Genomic DNA, 18,292 nt, shown 5'->3' on the forward strand with positions numbered 1-18,292 from the left:
AATTAAACAGTTTTATTTTGGTAACATTAGTCCTGTGGGAAAAAAAAACACAAGCTCAAACTACTTTTAAAACACTCATGCATCTACCTATACGCATGCCGCTGGGTATCACTGTGCAGTTTGGGAACTTATTTGCATTTACCCAATTAAAACATTGCTTTAAACCAAATTTGCATTAAGCAGTAACACCACTATCCTATCAGTGGCATGACAGTGGCTGTGACTGACATTAAAGAGCCACATAAGTACAACAGCCAACCTTAGCTTGCTAGTCAGCATCTACAAGCATGTGCACATACAGTATAATGTGTAAGGAAGTATACTGGAACACACTGTGTCTGTTGTCAACATGAAACTTAGATACTTAACAAAAGGCACGTTTGCCCCCAATTTTTTTTTTTTTACAATACACAATCATTAGGAAAGGTGAGGCAGTAAAACTGAGTTTACAAAACACTCTGAAGTTACTCTTTGTACAATCTGAATCTAATCCGATTGGTCTGGTAACAAGAAGAGTCATGTCATTAAATTATCTCATGTCATTCACATGTGGGGAGTACATGTCAGATCAAAGAAAGTCTCGGTGCGCATTTCAACTGTACGACACTGAAAACTAGAAGCTTGACTCGTGTTCTCACTAACAAAACAAGTGTTTCCCTGTAACTCGAACTCGTTTACATAAAATGGTTTAAAAAGAAAACCTATTCTAAAACAAATTAATATTTTTAAAATACATTTAATTCAATTCACTATGATTTTATGGACTTCTACAGTGTTTTCACAAGAAATATAATATAGGGAAAACTAAATCCATTGCTTATTCTGAAGCTGATAGATGAAATTCAATATAGACTTAACATCATTAGCAGTTAGTACTGAGCACAGTGCCAGACTGTGTGTGTGTGCGCGTGATGTAGCTGCTGGCTTATCAAGAAAATTGCAGTAACTATTTTTTACACTCTCTTTTGCCAATACAATATAGAATATGACTGTGCAGCTTCACAGTACCATCGTTTAACCAAACGTTTACTGTGCGTTATCTCCTGTAACAATGTCAGATTCACAGGGGGGAAAAAAGTACTTATCATTTCAGGGACACATTGAGCTAATTGTACCGTAACATATGAGATATGAGATTATGAGCATGGTAGCCATCTTTCATGGAGTCAGTGAGACCTCAGTCACTCATAATGATCACTTTGGGAGATAAAGTGGTAAAATAATACCAAGACAATTAATTAGTGCTTTTTTTTTTAATCGTAACCATGGAAAACTGAATCTAATTGAATTTTAAAAGCTAAAGAATGTCTTAACTGTGAAATTACTGTATTAGTTAGAACCAAAAACCGGTGTCTGCAAAAGCATAAAATTGGAATATGGGTTTTACTAAGTTGACCAAAATGACAGGGCCACACGTAGGGCACCTTCTAAAACAGTTTTAACTTTTTTTTTTTTTAACTTGGAAGAACCCTCAAACTGACAAAGTGGAAAAGTCATCATTTAAGGTAACAACTACAGCCAGCCTCCTAGGCAGCGGGAAATGTTTTCACTCCCAGAGCCACATGTTGTGCTTAATACTAATCAAGCTAATTCAAAAGCACACTATTCAAATAGACCCAGTCGGGGGTCACGGTCCCAAATAAGACATACACCATCTTGAAAGCTTTAAGCTTTCAGCTGGAAGATGAATACTGACATCAAAGGAGAGCACATCTGTGTGCATCTGCTATTTAACAACGATGACCACCGACTATCAATGCTGAAGTTGCAGCGTTTACATTCAAAAAGGAGTGCAGGGATTTTAAAGCTGCACTAATCAGCATTTTATATTAGCTATGGATCAAATGACCATATATACTGTTAAGGCATTGTTTGTTGTGATAAATCCACAGAGAATTATCACCAAACTCGACAGCTCCTCTACGGAGTGCTTTACCATATTCTGCCATAATCAGTTTTTAACAGTTTTGGTTCGGTCTCTTCAATCTAATCAGTTTTATTCTCAGTATCAACCAGCAACTATTTGAAGTGAAAAAGCTCTGACGAACCCATTGTCTGCGACCTGCCAGGCACCACACAGCAGTTAGGGGCCGAATAAGCATCATCAAAGTGGCATATGGCAGCTAAACAGTCACATCAGGGGTTGTTTAAACCAAAACGGAGTGATAAGGAATGAATATTGAACTTAGTGTACATTCATTAGTTAGCTAGAGTAACATCTTAAAATGAATACTAATGTTGCTCCATGTCTACTGAATATGTACACAAGTAATTGTCTGCCAACACATTCACCATAACACCTTTATAAGGTGATAATTTGTCAGTGTTTTTGTTTGCAGCATCTGTCATGTGGTCAAAAATTCAATTAATGCAGCTTTAGGATTAATTAATGATGCCTGACCATATCCAAATAGCCCTACTGTAGTTTAGTTTGTTGGCACTGGAGCTGTTTTATGCCTAAGTATTACATTGTTTACAGATGGTAGACAAGGACTAGGCCTCACAGCACATTTGGTTTTCAGACAAATAAGGAAAATAACTACATTGATATTTCTTTTGGATTTTTTCCCCAGATAATAAACAGCAGCTTTTGTTTATTACTCCAAAAACATGACCGCTACATGTGGTCAGTTAGAAGCTTCTATAGACTTTCATTCAGGTTTGACTAACTGTCAGTACAGGTCAGTAAACCTCAACTTAGTCAGCATTTATTTAAGCCAGTGGTTCCCAAATATTATTTTCTGCTCAGGCCCCCCTTTTGTGGGTGAACAATTTTGAACCTCCCACCCAGACCTTCACACGTCAGTTGCCAGTCCCAACTGTTTTGACAGATTTGTTGACTAAAACAGGAAAATTAAATGTGATTTTAATTCCTACTCAGGAGGTATAGGTGGCATTTTATTGGTTACAGCTCTGTTATTTGTCACATCTCTAAACCCACCCTGAAACCACCTCTCAAGTAGGATCAAGAGTGCCCTGATTTTCAGCATCAAAACTATTTGCCTTTGAGTGATGAAAACTCACATGCAAAGATCAATAAAAATAGGATTTGATTTCCAAATCCTAGCCTAAGCAATGAGAAATAGTTTTTGATCTTGAAAAAACAAAACAATTTTCCAATTTATTCCAATTGGATTATCTGGGAAGATCTGAAAAGTGAGCTGGAATTGGATCAAACTTATGTGGAATTTGAAGCAGATGAAAACACTTTAGACTATTGAAAAGACACTGATGCACATGTGTACTACTATTACTACTACTACTACCGTTGATATAAACATTTAGTCACAATCAACCGCTAACGAAGACTGTGTTACTGTCTGCTGCGATATGCAAGTAGCAGGACCTTACTGCTGCGCACACACACACACACACTACTCACTTTCATGGCAAATACTACTATTACCCTTAGAAAGAATTAGGTAAGGTGTTTGCTGTGGACCTAAAGACATCTACTACTACCATTTTCAACATTCAAGTCATGTAAAAACACTGAATATGTGTCTTTCATGTCATGAAATGGCCAACTTTACCGATGTAGAGCATCATCACAAATCATTAACTTCCCTCTAAAAATATCAGTTCAAAAACAGTGTATTAGTCAAACCCTACTTAATATAACTATGGCTCACTAACTCATTAAATGAGACCACCAACTGCGTTTTGATTAAAGGATTAAACAGCACACATTCATAAGGAGCTTTTGGGATATTAACTTGTGCCAGAGACTACCTTATCACACACCAGTATACAAAAGATCAGCGGGAAGGGAGGGGGGGTCAAATGACTCGTTATCATTTGTCACTCAGCCCTTTTCACTGGTAACTGCTAGGGACACGAAAATGAAAATACTCATTTTTCAATGTCTTAAAACCCATGTGAGAGACATTTGACCTGTAATTGTATGTCTGACAGCAACTGTGATCAAGAAAAGGAGTTAAATTTGTTGGCCACAGACTCAAATGTAATGAAATTCTGGTGATGGATGTTCTCAGGACAAGATTATCTGATGCAACACAGTACAGGCACAGTAGCAGATTGACTTTAAGGAAAGCACTTAGCAAATGGCGACTGAAGGCCATACCAGAGGCTTCCTGGCTGTACGTGGTTAGGCAGCACACCACCACCGAAAACAGCTTTCAAACATGTAGCTCGTCAACTTTAGTGGACAGTGAGCTGCAACCGAAAATACTGTTCAGATAAGGGGATTTTTTTGCTGTAGCTCTCATAGAATATATGTCAATGCCTCCTGCAGGAACAATACATCTACAATGCAGGTCAGGGAGGTGCAGATTCCACCCACAGGTTAGTTTTTGTTTTTTTTACTTTTCTCATTTTTAAGAGATAGAAAAAGAAGGAGAAGCTGATAATTTAATCATTCTTAGTTGGTTTAATTCTAGTACTGTCTGTGTGATTGACATGCCCTTTAGCTATACCAAAACAACAACAACAAACAAAAAAAAAAACAGGCAAACACCACACTCATAAAATAACATGAAAAATGCCAAAGCAATGTTTAATGGCTCAGTAATTATGATGATGAAAGAGGCAGTTGTAAGGTTAAACTATTTTGTTGATACACCGAGACTACAGTATGCCATAATAAAGGCACAATGATATCTGTAATACCTATGGATCATTTCAGGAAAACAGTTCAGAGATAGAAACTATGCATCTTTCATGACAAAAAGCAGCTTCTGCATGGTGTCTCTCTAAACCCCACTTGCAGGCATATGTATATTTTGGGCAAATTTTGGGCTGCAGCTCTAAAAATGTCTTGCACACTGTTAAAAACCATTAAGTCCAGGATGACACAGAGTCGACTGACTGCTCACCTTTTGAAGCCCCTTCTTTACAAGAAACGTTTCTGAATACCCTCATTTTAAAAAGGCATCATTTGGGTCTTTGGCACCTAAGTAGAACTGGAAATATTCACACAACCATTAAATTCTTGTACCTGGTGACAATCTCAAGAGGGCCATCTTGTTAACAGCAGCACGATAACATGTTGAGAACAGCACATTTAATGTGAGGGATTAATAGTTCTAACTGTAGAGAAACTGAACACAGTGTTATGAGCTACTTCGAGACAATGAGTTCTGAAGTATAGTACCTACTTTGCCAACACTAGAGAAGGTCAGATGAACAGTTCAGTGAGATTTATCTAAACAATTTCAATACTGTCATGCTGGAGACAAAATGGGACTCAATACAGCATGCATCACATCACAGTGATGTTTCTTTTGAGCTTTGTTCCAGAAGGTGGCTAATAGCAGACTGTGAAAGGTGAAAGAAAAATACAAAGGCCCAATTGAACAAAGTGATTAGAAAAGTAGGGCCTGTCATAAAATCTGGCACGTCCTTTTCGCCAAGTTAAGTGCCCTTCTCAACATTAATTGTAAATAAATATATTGTGGTCAGTCTGAATAAGCACAAAAACAGCAGCAAATGGATAAGTTTCAGTTCAAACTATTTGTGTTTATTTGCCATCAGACAAATGTATTGAAGTGTATTCCATCGCAGACGAGACCTACACTCTCTATGGTCCTTGAATGTCTCACGGAGCACTGGTGCTGCTGCTCAGCTCGCCTGACCTTCCTGGTGGATGTGGTATTAGCATCCTTTAATATGATGATCACTGTATCATATTTGAAAATGTGCTATTTCAAGCATATTATAAAAGATGTGTAAGTAACACTATGCAACAATGACAGAAACACTTCCACTGTAACTGATTCCTACATCCAAATGCTTAGTTAACCTAAAATCAAAATGTGCTGACAGTCAGTCAAGCTAGGCAATCTGAATTACCATGGCTAACTACTTTTACAATGGTTTGGTTCAGTTCAGCGGTCAAGTCTTGGAAGCAGCTATTTTAAAAAGGGCAGTGGTGGAAGAAGTACTCAACCCCCTAAGTAAAAGTAGCAATAGTAGTAGAGGTCAGCATTCACGATTTTAAGTACAAATATATTTGCATAAAAATATACTTGAAATAGCACAAGTAATGCAGAAGTGTACATTTCATATTAATGTATATCATAATGATGCATTAGTGTGTACATCACATTTAAAAGTAAAGGTGGAGCCAATGTTAACTACCTTATATGTTTATCATGGGAATTACTGCTGGGTAGCTTGTGACAAGGATTAATAAAGTTTTAGGATTATACTGTAACTAAAGCTATACATGTAGCGCAGTAAAAAGTATAATATTTGCATCTGAAATGTAGTCAAGCTAAAATATAGAGTAGCAGAAAATTGGAATACTCAAACTACACATGCCTTAAGATTGTACTTAAGTGCAACAGTAGTGTAAATGTACTTCATTACTTTTTCCACCACTGAAACAGAGAGTGAAGATGCCACACAGAGATGTGAAAAGCTGAGGAGAAACTGAAGAAAGACGCAGCGAAAGTCAGTCTCTCTGTAAAACAAGGTGAGTTAATCTACGGCTCCCAGGGTGCAAAACGATTCGGCCATCAAGTTTGGATTAATTTAAATGTTATTTTAATTAATGATAATGAAAATTTGTATAAAATGCATCTTGTACACTAAAAGGACCTATTGGGCTTGATTCATCTCTCCAGTAAATCAAAATACAAACAAAATATCAGTATGTGTCAAAACTTCACAATGGTTTAGTGTTTACAGTGTAGTTTGGTACATGTATTTATTAATAATAATAATACTGGAAAGGCTCATTAGCTGATGTACTGATTGGTGCCCCTTCTTTTATTGATTCAGTCCCTGCAAAACTCTACATGTATAAAATACTGGTGAAGTTAAAATGTATGATGACATCACACCCAGAATTCATTGCAGCCTTGTTCAAGATATTTATTTTAATGAAGACAGCAACAGCTCCCGACACTCCCTGCTCCCCACTCCATTGCATTCATGCCCTACAGAGTTGATCTCCTTTTGTGTCAGCCCACTATTCAAGAAAATAGGCTACTGCTGAGCACATCTTCAGTCTCTCTCCCCTGTTCTCTAGGTCGCCAGTGAATCTGGTATAGAATGAATGAAGGGTTGCCTTTAAGGAGCTTGACAAAAGTACACACCATATTTGGCATTAAAAATGACAGCCATCCCTTTGCCACCAGAAGCATTTTTTTAGTCTAGTGGGGGATTATGGGATCTAGAGCTAGTCCATATATTCTGTCTTGTGAGACTCCTACAGCCTACTCAGATGTCAGACTTATGGTCTCATCCCCCCCCCAAAGAAATACATGCAACATCTGTTTGTGTGTGTGCGTGTGATGGTTCCTACGTCCATGCGGGGAGGAGAAGACACTTCGTGTGTCAGACTTGGCACGGGAAACGGGAGGAAAACGGAAGAAAATGTGTTTCTCCAACGTGACTGCATTAAAAGCCTGAAAACTGTAATTTGAGATATGAATTCATTACAGGCTTCTCATCAGCGACCGGGGAAAATGCGATGCAACAGCGCCGCTCAGCGTCGCACGGCGCTCCGTCCCCTGTTCGCCAACCAGCCGCGGTCCTTACCTTCGGTGTCACAAAGCGTGGCTGCTGCAGGTTTGCGGTTGCGGAGCTTTTGCGCCTTCTTCTTTGGAGTCCACGCGATGAATGATGAGCTTTACTGCCGTGGTGCGAGGGCCAGTGCGGGCAGCCACCATGACTTGTCCATTTATTGGCATTTTGGTTCTTTCTCACAGCGTCAGTGAAACCAGAGGAAAAGTGTTCAAACTTGATCTGAAAATAAAAAAGATAGAATGTGTAAAATTGTGTGTGTTGACATATCAACTGTCTTTACATGCTTGAAAGAATAAATCAAAATCAAATCAAGATGCTGTTGCTTATTGTGTTGCAGCGCCACAAAAGCGCAGACTTGTTGAATTTGACTCTGTTCTATAAAAAGGACGCGCGTTGGCGGGCCGGTGCCTATACACACACACACACACACACACACACACACACACACCAGCTATAAACATTATTACCCAATGTCATTATATTCCTCATGACTCATTAGCATTTTAACAGTCAGTTGCATCCAATTGGCTACCAGCTTATTCTAAATGCCTATAGCCTACGTATGTGTTTGTGCGTATCCTTATCTGTGGTGTATTTCGAACACAAATGTGTGCGTGTGTGAGATGCTGAGAAAGGAGCTTATTGGATGGGCAGAGTGCGTGACGAAAACAAGTTGAATAGACGAAAAGGTAGAACGGTGAGAAATTGAAAGACAAATTGGCACAGTGTGTGTATCGGATGGAGACGGAGCGGTAAAAACAGCCTGTGGCTCCTTGGTGAATATTCCCCTCACGCGCCTCTCTCGGGTACCGGGCTCGTCTATCTAGGGCATGCAGCAGGTTGTGTGTGGAGGACTCGGACGAACGAAGGAGCGGAGAGAGGAACACAAACCAACCGCCCCACCACCCCGCCTCTGCTCCACTTTGAGCAGAGAGTGAGTGTGCGGCAGATATTAAAGCACTAAACCCGCACAACTGCTGCTCAATTTCCGAGTCACCCCCTCAACAGGAGAGCGTTAAGCTAAGGCCAAAAAAAAAACAAAAAACAAAACTAATTAAGCTAACTCACCCCATTCCCGTGACACATCTCTCCAGGCGGCCAGGTGGAGATGACATTGCAGCCTGTTACTCCATTCGGGCGCCCTCGGAGTGGGAATCGCATACGACTCTCCTCCGTCAAATTAATCCATCAATTTTTCCTCCATCTAGTTTCCCCGAAAACACCACCACCACACAGATAAATCCACCTGTCTGCCTCTGAAGACCTCCCCCCTCCACCACCACCTCTCCCACCGGTGGATAGGTCGTATTCCTCTCGGTTAAGCTGTCAAACACCGTCCATTCAACGGCGGAGACAAACTGGGGGGAAAAGGGGGTAAGGAGAAAAACAGCCGTTGACGTGCGGGGATCAGTTAGAATCCAAAATACCCGTTGGTTTAGAATCTCCAGCGGCAGCCCCGCGCGTTCCGCAGGCCCCGCTCGTTCCGCAGTGAGGGCTCGTGGACAGGTCCGCGCGCCGCCTCCTCCTCCTCCTCCTCCTCTCCTTCTCCTCGCGCCGATTCTTGGAGACTGAAGGGGGATTCCGTCACAAATAACATCAAAACACACACGCATATATTCACACACTCCCTCTCTCTCGCTCTTTTCTCACTCACCCTCTCTTTCTGCTTCTCCCTCACGCGCTCTCCGAACGGGAGCCGCACTCCAGAAAAATCACCCCCCAAAACAATTGGGAACAAGTTTAAACGGGTCGAGTTATTTTTGTAGCTTCCTACGCCGTACGACAGGAGTGATGCTCCGGTAGCTGACCGAGCAAGAGAAAGGAGGAATTATTCTCCGGCTGTCTCTTTACCCCTCAGCCCGCCCGCCTACGCTTCGCTGGCTGAAGGTACTCACACATCAGCCTAGTTAATTAAACATATAAGCACCGGGCCCGAATGAGAGAAGGGTGGCGTGGTGGTGCTGCGGGACTGAGGGGTAGTGGTGGGGGAGTGCAGACTTGGATGACTTCATCTGCTCATATTCAAATATCAAAAATATATTTGACACATTAAGAAGGCGCGCGTTAAGGACATTTCGCCATGTTTAGTCTCCCAAAAAAAAGCGACTCCAACTTCACAGCCAGTTAAAACTGACCTCGCTCTCCATCGTGTTTTTTCTGCCTCTCCGTGTCGCTTTTCCTGGCGTCTTCTCCAGAAAAACGAAGACACGAGAGAGCCATGGCACACATCATTTGTCGTTTATGGCATCACCTGGTGCCATCTCGCCAAACGAAACCGCGTGTGCGCGTTTGTGCATGTGTGTGCGCGCGCGTGTCTGTGACGACTGTCTCGGCGTCAAACAAGTCGCTGCGTCGCGCCTTCACTCCTCAGAGCATCCGCTGCATGGGCACAGATAAAATATTTCAATATCCGCTTAAGTGCTGTAACCCAATCCAATGGTCCCCACGCACACACCCAACTTCTTCAAAATTAAAATCCCGATCCCTTCAAAATCACTGCACCGCAGCGTTTATTGCTGATAATGTGTCATGTTTCCTCGTCAGCGGCGGAGTTTGTTAAAACCTACGGGGCAGATAAAGGAAAAACAGAGGCAACGCTAGTGAATTACACAGCCTCAATTAAACATAATTAGCAGATCAACACTGCAGCACAGGGGGTCCTCGGGGAGCGCTGACAAAACTTCCCCCTCTCCCTCCATCCCTCTCTCTACATTCCCTCTGAGTGTTGCCTTGGAGTCCCATTGCAGACAGATGGTGTAGATACTGCATGGGGTCATAGCAGGCATGGCTCTACTAGGACTGGCTGTCAGAAGCCGAGTTACACTTTGAGGTAAAAACACAGTGCAGCACAAGTGGATCAGAAGGCTTATAACTGAGGAACACTTCACTATACCCTCCTCTTCCTCCTTCATGCCAAGAATAAACATTTCCACCTGTTGAGGTCCTCTGTCCTCCACTGTCACAGCCTGAGCCTCCGAGCCTCTGAATAAAAGAAAAAAAGATGAATGCCTAACATGGACATAAAAGAGAGGAAGAAACACGGCACAAAACGTGCTTGATGGTCCACTTTTCCTTTGAGGAAAAATTCCTGGGGTTCCAAATATAAAAGCTCTGGTTTTCTTTCATACCATCCCTCCCACCATCTTGTCCTTCTGCTATTTGCCCATTAGAGGCATTATGTTGGGATAGGCCGGACAGCCAGGACAACCTTTTAGGTGCTGTAAAGGATGCTGCGGGATACCCTTAACGGTGGGTTTTATTTTCAGTCTGTTATCTAAAAGTTAGCCCCAGCTGAGTATCGCCAAGCTTGTCATATTCTATATTTAAGCTTTAAGCTGTTGCCAAGGAAATAAAGTCATACATTCTTCCGGGCCACCATAAATAAGCTCATAAAAGCTGTCCTTTTCTTTAACTATAATCTCATTCAAGGGTATGCATGCCTGCAGATGTCCCTGTAGTCATTTCTGGGACATGACCTTTTTACAGGACTCTGCCTACACATAGATATCTCTCTCTCTCTCTCTCTCTCTCTCTGTATGCATTTATCTGGTGCATACAAGCCCAACACTTGGGTTGTATAGTGAGTCAGCTCTGCTGTGTCTTTAGACAGTTGTAGGTATTTAGACAGCAGGGGGGGGAGTCCACAGTCTTGGAATTTTCTGAACGTGTCCCTGTTATTTTACTGGATTTATAACCACTGGGCCCAGTCGTCATGTATCTTTCATGGACCAGCAACACAGTGAACAGAAGTTACCCAGGCATGTCGTGTGGCAGAGATGACACTGGATACACACAGATGCGGACACTTGGTTCAGATCTGACTCCAAGCGTCCAAACACCTCAATGAACCAGCTGCCTTTACCTTTTCATTTCTGCTGTCTGATTACATTTCACAAGGCTGTTGCTAATAGCTCATATCAGTGTGTGATGATAAAATATGTGAAAAAGACAGGGGAGACCATTATCACTGTGTAGCGTGTCAACAGTGTGCTAACTATTTTGGTATTACTCTATATAATTACTGAAGACAAAAGCTCATTCCACTAATGTCGTCTGGATAATAGTCAAAGCCCAATACTCCAATAGAAGAAATCAGGAAACAAAGCAAAACAATTAAAGCAAGTCCACAAATGAACTGATACACAAATGAATAAATAGATACAAATTACAGGAAAAAAAAAAACAATTACAATGGGCCTGTGCCAACAAAGAAATGGGGGCAATTTTTGTATCCATGGTAACTCAATTTTTCAGCGTGTCCCCACTTTAATGGCAGAGGTGCAGTTACCTCAGGTCCTTCAGTCCAGATACATATGGTTTATATATGTATCTGGCGTAGAACTGAGCATAAGCCCCCATTCACAGACATAGAGTATGTGCTAACTGCTACCGTACATGAAGCCAGCCCCACTGATCACACCCACCCAGCACACGCAGCCTGGCTGCAACCAGCTCTGCCAGTGCAACTAATATGGAGCTCTTTTCAAACACACCCTGCTAATTAGCTGCATAGCTAAGAGAAACCCAGTAACTGTCAACTTCACTTAAAAACCTTTTTTCATAAAAAAAAAAAAAAAAGTTTCCATGACAAGACTTGATGGCACAATCTGGGTTGTGTTTTTACTATCAATTTGTGTTTTTAAGAAAAAGCATTTTTGGTTTTTTTACATTTTGAAGCAGTCACACCAAGTCCTTAATCCAAATTAACTGGTCACACTCTAACACACAGTTGCCTACATTAGCTCTGGTAGCACTGACGGTTTTCAAATGCATTGGCATCTTCATACCGGGGCTCTTCTGACAATCATCAGGACTTTGATTGGCAGGCAACACAATAGAAATCCACAAAAGTATGATTCACTTGTAATGTTTCTATGCAACTGGAAGTAAGCTGGTTGGTAAAGAAAGTAGGTGGGCTGCATTCAGCCTAATAACTGTGTGATGAGCTCAGAGGAGAGGCAAGCTTGCAAGACAAATTTCTTTCTATACAATGATTTTCAGTCTTGTTCTTTTTTTTTTTTTCCTCAGACGGAGGCACTGCCATAGCAAAGACAGTGCATACATGGTTTTATATTGGCTCAGGAAATGAATCACTTCGTCAATAAATGGCATCAAAATAAACTGAAATTTATTCAAGGCTCTCTATTTTGGAACAGAACGATGTGATAGCTGGCATTTACTGAGTTATAGATATTCTCTCTCTAGTCTGTCTTTTTACTTCGTCTCCCTCCCGCTCACACTCCCATCCCTCTCTCGCTCTCTCGCCCACAGAGAGTGGGTGACCTGGAATGAGCTCTCCCATAGATGACACTGCTTCCTACAGCCAGACAGGGGCAGTACTGTATGTGGTGCTCAGGGAAGATTTAGACGACTCCTAAACAGTCCACCTGGGTGGTATCATCGTCAATTCAAATTTACAAATCGCTTTTGAAAACTACTCATATCAAAAATTGTCACAGTGCTGATCACAGTGAAAAGATCATGAGTGCAGCAGCCAAATCAATTAGTGGGGAGTGATGCACTGCTGTGTCGTCTTCATTTTTCTACATCAGCAATTATGCTTAGCGTGAAAAGGTCAGTCAATAATTATAATAATTAATTGCATGTAAGGATGCAGAAACTTCTGAAGCTTTAGTGAGACCTGTCTTCATAACTTTTTGTTGCTGAAATCAATGAACTAAATACACACACGAAAATCTTTTCATTCATAAATTTTTTACTTTAATACATTAAAGGTTCATCAGCACAGGTACGTTTAGAGATTTGAATAATTCATATTCTGAATACTGATTTAGAAATTACTAAAATTATATATTAAAACAACGGGCAGCATGGTGAAATAGTGGTTAGCACTGTTTCCTCGCAGTAAGAAGGTTCTGGGTTCGAAACCCGGCCAACCCGGGGCCTTTCTGTGTGGACTTTGCTTGTTCTCCCTGTGCCTGCTCTCCCTGTGCCTGCATGGGTTTTCTCCAGGTACTCCGGCTTCCTCCCACAGTCCAAAGACATGGAGCTTAGGCTGGCGAATCTAAACTGCACGTGAGTGTGAGTATGGGTGTCTATGTGTCAGCCCTTTGATAGACTGGTGACCTGTCCAGGGTGTATCCCGCCTCTCACCCAGTGACAGCTGGGACTGGCTTCAGCCGCCCAACGACCCTCTTCAGGATCAGCAGTGTAGATGGATATTAAAACAACTGAACTTGGAAACTCCAGTTAACTAAGTTTATAACTTCCATGCAACGAGCCTTTTTAGCATCAGGCACAAGAGACAAGTATAATGGACGACAGCTGCAGCAGATATTAAAGGAATAACCTGACAATTTGGAAAATAAACCTATTTGGTTTCTCAATTCAATAGACAAGAAGATCAATACCACTCATATCTGTTTCACTGCACATCATATTTTTCTTTAGTCTGTCAAGTCACCAACACTCGAACTTGAGTTGATGGAACACGATTGTTAAATATGACAACAGAGTAGATTGGCTTGATGGAAACGATGGAATCAGATGGAATCAGTTAAAAAAAAAATTACAAATTAATCACTTTCTGCACTGTGTGTACTCAAACTTACGTTGGACGTAGTTGAAGCATCCGCTACTATATTTATTTTAAATTAACTTATAGATAAATGTAGTACATATCTCTGTGATGGAGAATGAGAGTGATCCCCAAAAATATGTTATACCTTTAGTTTAATCCATACTAAACCCAAAGAGCAAAAATAACAAAAGGTCTCATCTAGTTACATGGCAACATCAGAAACAAGAATTAGTCTGATGCACAAGACCCCAAAACTGTTGTTTTTTAGATTTCACTTTTGATTAAACAAACAAAACATTAACATTAAATGGTTTAGAGTTTAGAGGTGCTGGTAGGCTACCTCTGGACAAAGCCAGGTTAGCCATTTCCCCCGCTTTGTCTTTGTACTAAGCTGCTGGTCGTAGCTGATAATTGTACAAACACGAGAGCGTTACGAGTCTTCCAATCCAACTCTCATCCCAAAAGCAAGTAAGCATAGTCCGCAGAATACTGGCCTATTACTTTAATACTCAAGCACTAACCTGCAGCTTCCATTAAGTCTTGACTTGACAATCACAACAGTGAAATGGAGGTCACAGGCTTTGTGAGCTGCTGAATTATGGCATGCACACAGGGACACAAAGTACACCGACTCCTCCATATGTTCCACCTCAAGCAGCAACCTGGAACACACACAAAAATATGCAGAAATGATGTCATCCAGTTCATCTGGGATGAACACATTTAGACCGTCTTGGTTAATTTGCACTTGAAGCACCAGGGAACATTTTGGTGCCCAGTTTGACAGCTGACATATTCACACTTCTATGGGAAATCCCATTTGTATAGAGTGTATGTTGGCCACTTCAGGCCAAGATGGAGCATTTCCACGCTGAAAGCTGTGGACAAATCAAATTAATTGGCCCAGTCCACAGAACAATTTAAAATAGTTCATCTTGAGGCTGTAACTTTTTATGGCCTTACTATTATCAGCATAGCCAGAGGATGCATTAAATATCTGTAATGCCAATAACAAAAGCCTGCCTGTGAGATTGAAGCATTATTCAATTACAGATTGAGATATGTTGATAAAAGGACAAACAATATGACCTTAAAACAAAAGTTTCACTGAAAGGTTTGCCAGGACACACTGTAAGTGTTCAAAGTGAAAAACGGGAAGCGGGTTGTGTTTGTTTTAGTCTCGGCAAAGTTGTTTGTTAGCACAGAGGATAGATGGAACCGGAAACGAGTATGTGAACCTAAAACTATTAGATGTGAATTATGTGACTCCGGTGATGTATTTCAGGTCACCCTTGAGCTCTTATGAGTCACAGCCACACTTGTGTTACTGGTTTTATAATAACATGAACAAAAAAAAACATGTAATAATTTAAATCAGGAGAGTACTCTAAACATTTAGATATATTGGCTCAGACTTTATCTGGGTATAACACCCGATTACAGGGATGAATCGCACAATAACACAAACTCCCAGCTGGGTTTTCAACCAACTGCTGATCAAGTCTTTATCCCTGTGGTGGGGGGGAACGTTGTAGATGGATGCTGGCATCAGCATATTGGGATAATAAAGTGAACAATGATCAATTAAGAGCTCCTCTAGAGGTGAGAAAATACTGTGGGATTATTTGTTTGGAGGGGAACCAGAGGGACTGGCCTCTTGTATTTTGAAAGTATTAAGAGGGAGTAGTTATTGAATGATTAATGAAGAAAGAATGGAGAATGTGCCCTAAGTGGTCTTTGAAGCATAGGCTGAGGGCCAAAATGTACAACCGGTTAAATTCATTCATCAACACATCATTTCAAAAACCAGTTTGCATTTTGTACTACACAGGCAGACAGTTAGTTTAATAACCAACCAAACAAACTTACATGAAGTCCACACAACCAAAAACAGGCAGGGCTAATAAGAGGCAGAGCAAGAGAACCAGGACCAGCAGGCAAGTAGGCCGAACACAACGAGCAATCCCCAGGGAACAAACTGAAGACAAAGTTCAGTAATTTCAGGCTGAGGATCCACAAACCGGCAGGGGAAGAAATAGGCAGACATGAGCAGGTGACTATGGCTGGGAAGCAGGACAGCCACCTGCAAGCGGAGTGTGGGAAACGAGGCGGACTGGGTAATGGCAAACAGGTGTGCTGGTGAGCAGTCAGGTGACAGGAAACAGAGAGAAAGTCTGGGTACATCTAGAGGCACTTTATAGAAATGGCCAGAAAATAACAGGGTGTGGGCGAAGGCAGAATGGGTCAAGATGGGTCAAAATAACACAAAAGGCTATGGGGCATACTGTAATCGGTTAACCAACTGATGAAAAATGGATTAATCCGGTGACCAATAACTTGATTAGGTGATGAATAAACCAAAAATAATCCTTGGGTAATTTCCTGTTAAAAATATGATAGTTATGAATCAGATTGTTAGTAAAATAGTAAATAACCCAGGGTTACATACTGGTGTTTTCTTTTTTCACAGAGACAGTGTAGTGTACAATAAATATATATATAGACTGTATATATATATGTACATTGTATGGACAATAAATGCCTGCACGTACATGTGTAGATAAATGTGGGTGAATTGGTGCATGTGTGCATATATACATATTTACTGTAAATACAAATGTGTGTGTGTGTGTGTGTGTGTGTGTGTGTGTGTGTGTGTGGATAAATCTGTAAATATTTGGAAGATAAACCATAAAATTCTTCATTTTTTGTTACATTTCTTTAACCATTAGGCAGCACATTGCTTAAGAGGTTTATTGACAAGTCAATAAATTGCCTAGTCAGTCGGTTAAATGACTGACTGATTCCAACTGAGGCCCCACACCGAATAGCAATTGTTTGTGCACTTGTATGTTTTAAAATGTCCCTGTTTGGTCATTGTGTAACCTCATGCAGTCTGGTTTTGAAGCCATTTTTCTCCTGAATGGGAAACTCCAGCTCTGCAAGGGTATTGTCCATCTGCTACACCTCCTAAAAGGCCACTGAGGGAGGGAGCAGAGTGGTTATACGTATTATGCAATCACACAAATACACACACCTTTGTAAGGTGATAGTGTAGTATTTTCATGGCACATATGTTCTGGTCATTGTGATCAGTGAAGGACACATTAACACGGTTGCAGTGGGACTATTTGTCTCTAACTGAAACCAAGATGTTTCCCACCTGCAGTGTAATCTTGTGTGACATTTTGTACTCCGATGCCCAGTGGCCAGTTGTTATCCTCGTTAGACGTCACCCATGAGAACAGCACAAACAGGCTGTTATAGGCTGTCACACTGTGAGTGTCATTATGGCCCCAATATCTTAGACAATAATGTCAGTGTGGGGATTTCACTGGTTGTTATTGCTAACAGTGGAAAATGAAACCTAAATATAGTGTTTATATGAAAATGTGTGTACAAATGTTTGTGTTTGAAAGATGTGTTTGCACATGTAGAGGATTTACAATATGTGTGCACAAGTAAAGCCTGATTTTAAGCTTCATTTTGTTAAGATTAGGGCAGCAGCCAATGGAGCAGTGGTCCTTATTAAATCTCTAACAGATATTTAAGTGGGTACCAAGAATTTTATAGTACTGTTTTAATTCCTCAAATGTGCACAGCCCCTCGTTCAATAATTCAATAATCTTCGTAAGTGCCCGCTCAGTGCCAGGTTTTTAAAGCGGGTATTCCTTCAAACCAGACAGAGCCGGAACAGTTGTGATGTCAGTCCATGAAACCTTTGCATTTAAGTAGTCATTAGAACAGTGCTGAAGTACAACAAGTACATACAATATATATGAAACAGGGGTGCACGTTAAATGGTTCACAGTAGTTTTCAGTGTGAAAATGCTACGGTGTCCTGCTCTCCGTGCAAACCCTGGTGCTGAACATGCTGATATACACACAAAGAGAATATAAGCAGCAATTAAGTAATTTGTTTGCTTAAATGTATGTGTGAAGCAGCAACATATGCAGAAAGGTGTGTGTGTGTGAGTGATGAATGAAGAGGTGCATATATTATATCTAAATGAGATGAACTCGTTCCAGCTGTGTATTAACTATGGCTGACTTTTTCCAGCTGCTCCCAGCAGCACCTTATCGCTTACTCCTCACAGAAGAGGTGGAGTGAGAGACACAGAGGAAATACATGTGTACTTAGCTTGTGTGTCGGGGATATGTGAAATTTGTCAAGAAGTACCTATGCTGGCTCCTTCTCCTCTGTATCCTGATTATGATCAATATAGCCTGTGCATTTCTGTCTCTGGCAGCAACACT

General features: G+C 41.0%; 1 protein-coding gene across 2 annotated transcripts in view; it reads right to left on the reverse strand.

Moving 5' to 3' along the window:
• Positions 1 to 16,087, reverse strand: part of grin2ab (glutamate receptor, ionotropic, N-methyl D-aspartate 2A, b) — a 112,169-nt gene extending 96,082 nt beyond the window's left edge. Inside the window, exons 1-4 of one of the 2 annotated variants that reach the window (XM_020622761.1) lie at positions 15,905 to 16,087; positions 14,557 to 14,697; positions 10,428 to 10,476; positions 7,507 to 7,713 (exon numbers count right to left, since the gene is read on the reverse strand). In XM_020622761.1, coding sequence (XP_020478417.1) covers positions 7,507 to 7,713; positions 10,428 to 10,476; positions 14,557 to 14,697; positions 15,905 to 15,906 — 399 coding nt within the window. In that variant the 5' untranslated portion in view covers positions 15,907 to 16,087. Of the gene's footprint in view, positions 1 to 7,506; positions 7,714 to 8,562; positions 8,960 to 10,427; positions 10,477 to 14,556; positions 14,698 to 15,904 lie in introns of those variants that run through there. The other variant, XM_020622762.1, reaches the window with a different exon arrangement.
• Positions 16,088 to 18,292: the final 2,205 nt, after the last annotated feature.

The sequence above is a fragment of the Monopterus albus genome, unplaced genomic scaffold (genome assembly GCF_001952655.1).
Source record: "Monopterus albus unplaced genomic scaffold, M_albus_1.0 scaffold288.1, whole genome shotgun sequence".
Classification (NCBI taxonomy): Eukaryota; Metazoa; Chordata; class Actinopteri; order Synbranchiformes; family Synbranchidae; genus Monopterus; species Monopterus albus.